Genomic DNA, 10,271 nt, shown 5'->3' with positions numbered 1-10,271 from the left:
TTTAAATAAATATGTTTATGTTCTTTAATAGGAGTCATCATGTATAGTGTAGAAGAAGAGAATAAAGATAACAATGATCTTCTTTTTGCCAGGGGATAACATTTTAAAAAGCCATTGAGAGGTGTGGCATAATCTTCAAGAATAGATAAGCAAGTTATGCTATGAAATACAGCATTATGTGCTCCAACAAATCAAGTTTTTTTTTTTAAGATTTTATTTGTTTATTCATGAGAGACATGAGGGGGGTGGGTGCGAGCAGAGACATAAGCAGAGGGAGAAGCAGGCTCCATGCTGGGACCCCTGGGCTGAAGGTGGTGCTAAACCACTAAGCCACCTGAGTTGCCCAACAAATCAAGTTTGTTTTTTTGCTTTTTGTTTTTTGTTTTTTTTTTTCAAAATAAAGCAGTTTTATTGTGTACATGAATAAAAACAGTATGGGAAATACATTGGAGTTAAGCATACTTTAACTTTTTTACTATTTGAGGGACAAAGCCTAGAGGTCCTCACAGTAATATACAGAAAATAGAACAAGTAACATCTTTATACAATAAACTGTTAGAAATGATAAGTTTAGGGATCCCTGGGTGGCACAGCGGTTTGGCGCCTGCCTTTGGCCCAGGGCGCGATCCTGGAGACCTGGGATCGAATCCCACGTCGGGCTCCCGGTGCATGGAGCCTGCTTCTCCCTCTGCCTATGTCTCTGCCTCTCTCTCTCTCTCTCTCTCTCTGTGTGTGACTATCATAAATAAATAAAAATTTATATAAAAAAAGACTATTAAAGAAAAAAAAAGAAATGATAAGTTTAAGTGTAAAGTTGTGCGTGCCTGCGGCTCATAAAGATTATCATGTATAGACTGGACCCTTCCCTATGTTAGATATTAAAAACACAACACAACCAAAAAAATCTTGGGTACTTAGAATTGACTGAGTACTGTAAAAATTCATAGTAATAAATGATGACAGTAGTAGTATTAAATCAAAAATAGTCAAGCATATATAGTGTTCCATTGAAGCAAAGGCATAGTTCATCTTCTCAAATTATTAAAAAATATATAATTCCAGTTTCTTTTTCTTGAGTTTGGAAAATTCTGTTTGCCAGAAAGCTAAGAAAAATGTATACCTTCTGCACTGAATCCATGTAGCAATCTGATGAAGTCATCTATGTGCATGGAACGGGCCCGCTTGTCACTAAAACCTGTGCTGGTTAGGATTTGCTGTATTTTATCTGCTATGCTGAAATTTTCTGGTATTATAATATTATGGAGTGAACAGTGGATTCTGTAGTTTTTTTCCAATAGCTGTTGCACTGCGCTTGACTTAAATGCAGCAGAGAGTGTCTTGTTCTTCCTAACAAAGGTGATCCTTACTAGGCCATCCCATTCCTGAAAATTGATGGGTGGTGGTGGGTTCTTAGGTTCTATTCTTACCACACTGGATTCTACCTTGGGTGGTGGCCTGAAGTTATTCTTTCCAACTTTCATCAGATGGTCCACACGTGCTAACAGCTGTATGTTGATTGAGAGTCTGCAGTATAATTTATCTCCAGGCATTGCAACTAGTCGGAGAGCAAATTCTCTTTGAAACATAAGTACAGCACATCTGAAAAAAGGTCGGTGCAGCAACAGCTTGAAGACAAAGGGGGAAGAGATCTGATACGGCAAATTTGCCACGCAAGCATCAAAGAATGGCAGATCTGTTTTCAACACATCACCCACCAGTACCTGAAGCTTGCTGGCCAGAGGCGTGCCCTGAACTCTTTTGTGAGGTTCCGCTACTAGCCTTGGGTCAAGTTCACAGGCAATTACCTTTTTTACCTTTTCTAGCAACTCAACAGTCATATTGCCAGTTCCAGGTCCAACTTCCAGCACCACATCAGTTGGTCCTAAGGCAGCCTTGTCGATGATGCTGTTCACAACGAGAGGGTTTTTCAGTATGTGCTGCCCAATCCCCGTGTTGAACGTCAGTCCTCCCGCGCTTTTCAGCTCCCGGCTCTGCTTGAGCCGCTCGCGGCGGCGACCGCTCGTCCCCGCCTTGATCTTCGGCATCGCGGCGGGCGCAGACCCACAGGCCTCGGGCACGACAGCGGCCCCAAGGCGGCGCCCCCAGGGCCACACGTGGGCTCTGCCCCGGGTACGGCGTGCACCTGTCCGCGGTGCATCCCGGAGGGACCCAAATCAAGTTGGAAGAGTAATTCTCACACTTGATAACTTTATGTCAGTACATGCTAAAGATCCCAGCTCATAATGCTGATGTTGAATGTGTTTTCTCAGTAAAGAATGTTGAATGGGCAAAAGAACCAAATACTTTTTATATAAACATTGTGCCAGTTATGTTACGATGTAAATGGAATATATATTATAACTGCAAGGGATTTTATAAGCAAATTCCATGAAACAAGGAACTATTAAGCAGAGCTAAAACAAGGCAATATAATTAAAGAAAGAGGTATAGAATTTGGATATGTGTAGTTTATTTCAGATGTGCAATAATTTTTCAGTATTAGTGTGTCCTGAGTAATAGTCTTTATCTCAGTATACATATACATAGGCAATTAAAAATAATTCAAATTTACCTGAACATCCTGTATTTTTATTTTTTTATTTTTTTTTCTTTTTTATTTATTTATTTTTTTTTTTATTTTTTTTTTCATCCTGTATTTTTATTTGTTAAATTTGGCAATCCAACCTAATAACAAGTATTCAATCCCACAATTTATCTTTACCACTCTAAGGATTTACCAGTGTTTATGTTGTCAACCCTCTGAAAGCTAGCATGCTAATTTAGTGGTTAAAGGCAAGTAGGAGGAGCCAAACTATTTGTGTTCAAATCCTGATTCTTTATTTTTTTTTTAAGATTTTATTTATTTATTCATGAAAGACACAGAAACATAGGCAGAGAGAGAAGCAAGCTCCATGCAGGGAGCCTGATGTGGGACTCGATCCCCGGACTCCAGGACCACACCCTGGGCCGAAGTCAGGCACTAAACCGCTGAGCCATCCAGTGATCCCCTCAAATCCTGCTTCTTTAGATGTCTCAACTTTCCTGTTACTTAAACTCTGACATTCTCTATCCCTAAAGGTAGAGTTGAAAACAATATCTACCCTCAGAAGACTGACAGGTGAGTTAACACTTGGAAAGGCATTTTTCATAGTATGCACCATACAAAACATACTACTCAACATTCTTCAGGCTAGAGTCAAGGTTGTACATCCTGCAGATATAGAGATTTTGCTTATCTGTCTTTTGCATCCTTCACAATACCATACATATAGTAGATAATCAAGAATATTCTCTGAAGGAATCAATGAGCAAAATATAACAATTAATTGTGGCCCTTAAATTCTCTTCTACATGCAATTCATAAAGGAGCCTGGATGAATTCCATCCATGGAATTACCTTGCAAACAGTATTGTCAGTGCTAGGAAACATCCAGGTAAAAGGAAAAAGTATATTACATATGGATCCTTCGAAGGGTCCTATGTAAATAAAAGTATCTGAAGTTAATTTGCCTAAAGGATACACTGAGTGCTGTTTTAGGTAAACAAAAGAAACAATCAGGAATGAGGAAACACACTGCAGAGAGCTTCCAGAGTTTGGGGAGCTCAGCCAAATGCAAAAAAGTTTAACCAGGAACTACTAAACAAAGGTTAAATTCCCAGGCTGTTTACTCTGTTTTACAGTGAAATCCTTCCTCATAGTCCATCAAATCCAAATGGACTAAGAGGGAAAATGATGAAGGGAAATGTCCTGCTTCACTGAAGAATAGCATAAAGCAGAGTTTCTCAAGCTTTTTATGTATTAGAATCACCTTGAAGGTTAAATGCAGATTCCTTAGTTCCCAGGTGATGTTGATGCTTCTGGTCAAGGGACCACATATGTAGAACCACTGACCTAGAGGAATAAAATTGAGAGGCACAGAATACCATAAATAGTTTTTCTTTCCTCTTAGCTCTTCATTCCTACAAGCCCTATCCACAAGGAGAAGGTACCCATTAATGGCTATTTTACTAGCTGACACAGGATTTTGCCTCTGAATTAAGCTTTTAATGAGATTTCTCCACAGGTAAACCAAGTAATTTCACCTGCTGCAAAAAAGTGAAACGATTCTATGAGAAGCAGCACCTTAAGTTAAAATCCTCTGTAAATGGAGAGAGGAAATTTAAACTTAAAGCATCATATGTGGTAAATTGAGAACCAAAACATGGCCTATGCAGCTTTGCCAAGGTCAAATGACTCCTGGTTTTCTCCCCCAACCATGAAATGGAACCATTCATTCCTTGCCAAGAATCTGTGCTGACAGCCCATATGGGGAGGCTTCAGTGGGACCCAACTCTGTACCTCAACCTTCTGAAAGTGGGCCCCTGCCCTGCCCTCTGTTCCCCCTTTGCCTCTAAATTCGTCCCATCTTTCAGTGCTCCAATTCAAGCCCTAGCCTCTTTTCCTCTTTACTGAAAGCCAAGAGCCATGGGAATCTAGACCAAGTATGTCAGCATTCAAGTACATACTTTTTCTAATAAACATCCAGATATCCAAGTATGACTTACATATAGGTAGATATTTTGCTGAGAAATGAGACTTCTTACATCTACATAGCTTAACCAACAGAACGAGAACTAGAAGACCTGTGCCAGTTAAATCCTTTTAACTCTTTGTTCCAGGAAATTCTTGTCCAGGAAGATAAAGCTATAAAATAATTGACATGATTCTTTGTTTCAACAAACTCCTAAAAACCAATTTGTCCTGGGCAAACAGTGAGTTAGTTAATCAAGATCCACTTCAAGGCCCTACCATTGCCATGTACACCAATGCCAAACTATTAGGTCTTCTACTCTGCCCGTTCCCAGTTATTTTCCCACCATGAATGACCTACCCCAAGCCACGTGGGCCAGACCCCCAATCCATAAATACCCCCCTCTAATATCAAGTTGGTGTTCCTCCTTACAGTAGTCAGTCTAATAAACACATGTTAGCATGAGCAATGCATTTTCTGGTCTTTGGAAGTCAAGCATGGATACTTTCCATATAGCATATACACTATCCAGAAGACTCATTTATTCAAACACTAAGAGATCACTATTTTTTCAACACACAATCTTTCTTCTCTTCTTATATTAAAATGGAATTTTAGATGACTGAGTTAAAAGTCCAAGAATATGAGTATCATCCAGTGGCCTTCAAAGATCTTTTTTTTAAGATAGATTGATTGATTGATTGATTGATTTATGATAGACATAGAGAGAGAGAGGCAGAGACACAGGCAGAGGAGAAGCATGCTCCATGCCGGGAGCCTGATGTGGGACTCGATCCCGGGACTCCAGGATCGAGCCCTGGGCCAAAGGCAGGCGCCAAACTGCTGAGCCACCCAGGGATCCCCGCCTTCAAATATCTTACAAGAATTTGATAAAACTACGTATACCTCCACAAAATTTTAAATTGATATCTGAAATTTTCACAAGTTACAACAAATATAATTTCTAACATGTTTTAAATGTTGGTATTTCAAAATTAAACCATTACATCACTGAAGCAGTCCTCTCCTACATGGTCTCATAGAATAAAATACTATAGTCATTTGATATCACCATTTTCCATTAAAAATACATAAACAACCTTAATAGAAACTGCATTGTTCCTTGTACTTTTGTATTTCCATTCCATTTTCCTCACATACTTTTATCTTCATGTAAATTATTTTATAACTTAAAAAACTTTTAGTAAAAAAGAAAAAAAACTTTTAGTTACCCTATTAAAACTCCTTTGCAATGAAAGACACTATAAATACAATAATTTTAAAAGTTAATTTTTTAAAAGATTTATTTATTTTAGAGAGAGTGCATGCATTCTTGTGGGAGGGGAAGGGCATAGGAAGAGGAAGAAAGAGAATCTTAAATGGGCTCTATGCCCAGTGGGGAGCCTGATGGTGTGGCTGGAACCCACAACCCTGAGATCATGACCCAAACCAAAACCAAGAGTCAGCCACTTAGTTAACTGTGCCACCCAGGTGTCCCTAAAAGTTAAATTTCTTAGGACCAAAAGGATATACATGTTTATGATGTTATTTTAACAACTAAAAGTAAATGGCTCATTAAAACAACATAAGTATATTACCAATTTTGACAATTATTAACTCAAACATAAAATTTTATTGTAAATCAATCTTTAATTAGATAGTTGGGTCCCTCTTTTTTAAATTAATTAATGTATCCATAGACTAATGTAAATCTGGAATGAGACAAATTTTAATATCAATTATATTCCTATTTTTCATGTTCTATAGACATGAAAGACATAAGCCCCAAGAAACCCTGTTACTTACTTATTTACTTACATACATACATAGGAGTAGAGGTGCTTTTTATTAAGTAGCTATAACAATTCTTTGAATTCCTTCTAAAAACTATCCAAAATTCATATAGTGACAAAGCATCAAATATTATTTTTTTCAAGAGTGGCAGAATGTTGATAATTTTTGAAGTTGGAATGATGGGTATGTGGGAATTCATTATAAAGATCTCACTACCTTTGTGGATGATTGAAAACCTCCACAAAATTATGTTTTAAAAATTACTTTTGTAATCTATCAGTTGATAACTTCATTAGGATCCCCTTAAATTTTGTTGAAAGTGAAGAATTAGAACCCTATGACTTGCAAAGTGATTCATTACTTAATCATTAGAATCACTTATTTTCCCAAGACAAAAATCACTATTTTCAATTATCATATTGCTTGGCATTCTTACAATTTTTTACACATCAGGGCAATGCATCATGTTAAGATTTGGGCAAGTGAGAAATATGTGTTTCTTTTGTAAATTTTGAGAAGGGCAATTGTGAAAAGAAGAGAGGAAAAAGTTGCTTCCCACCACATGGTTGTTCTGGGCAGAATTTTAGGGAACAACACATGAAGAAAATTGAAGATCTTATCAATTTCCTTAAAACTCTCTTTTTCCTAGAAAGGCTTTAAGTAGACCTAGGGCTCTACATAACAATTTGAAAGCTAGTGTTCTAAACTATATTTCTCCCCCCATTACCTACTGTCACCTATCCATATCTCTTTGTATCTGCATAGTAGCTTTGCTTTTGTAACTAGAGGGGGACTGGGGTGTATTTATTTGAGTGGAAGCCCTGGTGTCTGTCTCAAACCAGCCACCTCAATTAGGTTTGAGAACTTATAATTGAAGAGATAAGGGCTAAAAACTTTTCATGATACTTGGTGAAATGCTAGTTAATGGGTCGGCAAAGAAGGGTAGAAGTTAATGGGATACAGTTGATTAAAGGCCTTGTGAGACACCGAGTCCAATAGAGCTTCTAGATGCTGATGGTAAAATAGATTAGAAAGAGATTAGAACCCATGTCTAGAGCAAGTGGCTTTGGGAATAACTAGACATGGCATCTTTAGCAGAAACACTGCAAGTTTTAACCTAGGTAATAAGAGGGGACATAGAAACTTAAGCCATTATCATTTTGTCATTTGGTTCATTTTACTTCATTTTGTAATTACAAGTTATTGGTGCCTGGAATAGAGCTATTTTAGGAAAATGAGTTTTATCAAAAGTGGTAATATGTTTCAGGAGTCTCTAAAAACCTAAGATTCATCAGAGGGCTTAGGACCATCATGGGAAGGCATCTACTTCTTCCTCAAGAAGGGCAATCCCAGTTTTATTAGTTTTGTATATTGAGACTTTACATATAGTTTCATTTGGAAGAGAGGTTAGTTCTACTTATACTTAGTTTATAGAAAAGTAAATGAGTTTTGGAGTTAAGATTTCCATGTCTAACCTTGGAGAAGTTATCAAAACTCTTTCGACCCTTGGTTATCTATAAAATGAGAACAATTATAGATTCTATTTAGTGTTATTGTCTACAGCTACTTTGTAAATTTTAATAAATCTTAAGAGCAGCATATTTAAAATGTCCCTTATTAGGTATGGGTGTTAGCAATTGTGAAACTATATGTATTTGGGTTAAAACAATTAAGTAGGCGATCTCTGGGTGGCTCAGCAGTTTAGCACCTGCCTTTGGCCCAGGGCGTGATCCTGGAGTTCTGGGATCGAGTCCTGCGTCAGGCTTGGCATGGAGCCCGCTTCTCCCTTCTCCTGTGTCTCTGCCTCTCTCTCTCTCTCTCTCTCTCTCTCTCTCTCATAAATAAATAAATAAATAAATAAATAAATAAATAAATAAATAAATACAAACAAGTAAATGCATTGTAGGTAATGAGAATTCTGTTTGTCACTATCAGAAAAAAGTTACAAAGTCTATGGAGGTATCAGTTTCAACACATAGTTTAATAGATTATGGATAAAGAGATGGATGGATGAATGGATGGATAGATGGATGGATGGATGGATGGATGGATGGATGGATGGATGGATGGAAAGTACAGACTGCATCTACTACTAACATTGGTTAGCATTCATGCATTTATTCCACTGCTCTATCTGCTGAGACAGTCAAGAAGCAGTGATACCCCAGGAGCACTGAGCACATCTAGTGCCCAGATCTTTGATTTCTAAATATAATTTTTCAGGTGCCTGGGTGGCTCAGTCTGTTAAGCATCTACCTTTGGCTCAGGTCATGATCCCAGGATCCTGAGATCATGTCCTGTGCATGGGCTCCCTGGTCAGTGGGAAGTCTGCTTCTCCCTCTCCCTCTCCCTCTGCCCCTTTCTCCACTCATGCTCACTTGCTCTGCCTCATTTTCTCTCAAATACATAAATAAAATCTTAAAATTTTTAAATACAAATTTTCAATAAAAAGAACTGGGGTTCCTTGGGTAAGTGGTTGATTTCAGAGCTGGGGCAGGAAAAATATATGCAGAACTTGGAGAATTTTGTGATGCCAGACAATAAGAAAGTACTAAGAAGAGAAATTTTGTGTAGGAAGGTAGAGCATGTCAAAAGAATACATAGCCCAACTGGAAAGAGCCCCCTCAGTGGCCAAAGCTGGACAGTTTTGAGGAATAAAATAAATGATGACTGTATTAAAACCCAAAGAATAAAATAAATATCCACAAATTCAAATGGATATAAATAAATAATTGAATAAATAAAAGGAGGAGAAAAGACAACTCTTCTTTAAAAAAGCATTTCAATTAAATGTAGAAGGAATTATGGAAATAGAAAATCATCATTAGACACCAAAGAAATAATTACTGTAGGTAAAACCCACTAATAGATATTGAAATTAGTGGGTAAGGGTTTAAGAAGAAACCCTTTGAAGAATATTTGCATGGTCTTAGAGAATCTCCTCTAAAGTATTTATTACAATGGGAAAAGTAGTCATTGTGCAGTGGAGAAACCTGGCAAACACGATCTTAACACATTGTGAAGGCATTTGAAGAATGGAGTGGGGTGTTCTTCAATTTTTTGTAAGTAGTGGTGTGGTGGATATTGACAAGATTCAGTGAAAAAGGCTAAGGATGCTACATGTCCTACAGGGAGAGGAACAGTCATACATGATGAGTTCTACTGCTTTCAGCACAACTTTCAGATGTGAAATCATGTAAATGGAACATTTTACATAGAATGGAAATGAAAAGCCATGTTATGATCTTTAGGTAACTAAGCTAACTATGTTCGGCACAGAAGCACAACGTATTTTTAGCATGGTGTTAAAATTCATTGAATTCAACTGCCATATCAATCAAGGAAAGATTGTACATCGTTTTGCTTAAGAAAGAGTTGTTCGTTTCAAAAATCACATCACTGTGATGACAAGGTTTGAGTCATTTCTAAAAAAATATTATTTTACAGTTATAGTTATTCTAAGCTCACATGCAAGCACATGAATTCCTGAAGTCTTCTAGTATAGTGGTACATGAGTATCTACATAGTGAAATATGTAATATCCGATTATAAATATTCATTTTATGTTGTTTTATAATTAGGTCAGTGTATTGACTTAGATGAAAGTATATAGTATCTTTAGTTCAGGGTGTATAAAAGGCTGTAAAATATTTTTAAAGTAATTTAATCAACAAATAGTCCTGGGACAACTGGATATCTACATGCAAAATGAGGATTTGGACCTCTTCCTCATACTATATACATAAATTAACTCAAAATATATCAAAACCTAAATAAAAGAGTGAAAACCATAAAATTTTAGAAGAAAGCATTGTAGTGAGTCTTTGCAACCTTGAATGTGGCAATGGATTTTTATTTATTTGTTTGTTTTATTTTTTAAAAGATTTTATTTATTTATTCATGAGTTACACAGAGAGAGAGAGAGAGGCAGAGACACAGGCAGAGGGAGAATCAGGCTCCACACAG

The 10,271-nt window shown here is 37.1% G+C and overlaps 1 protein-coding gene across 1 annotated transcript; it reads right to left on the bottom strand.

Annotated features, from left to right (window-relative positions):
• Positions 1-994: 994 nt before the first annotated feature.
• On the bottom strand, positions 995-2,155 carry LOC112663784 (probable dimethyladenosine transferase). Its single transcript, XM_035718558.2, has one exon. It carries the CDS (start codon positions 2,043-2,045, stop codon positions 1,104-1,106), a length of 942 nt encoding a protein of 313 aa, XP_035574451.2. The 5' UTR covers positions 2,046-2,155; the 3' UTR covers positions 995-1,103.
• Between the last annotated feature and the right edge of the window lie 8,116 nt (positions 2,156-10,271).

Source organism: Canis lupus, chromosome 25, assembly GCF_003254725.2.
Source record: "Canis lupus dingo isolate Sandy chromosome 25, ASM325472v2, whole genome shotgun sequence".
In the NCBI taxonomy this organism is placed as follows: Eukaryota; Metazoa; Chordata; class Mammalia; order Carnivora; family Canidae; genus Canis; species Canis lupus.
This window is presented reverse-complemented; position numbering and strand designations above follow the sequence as displayed.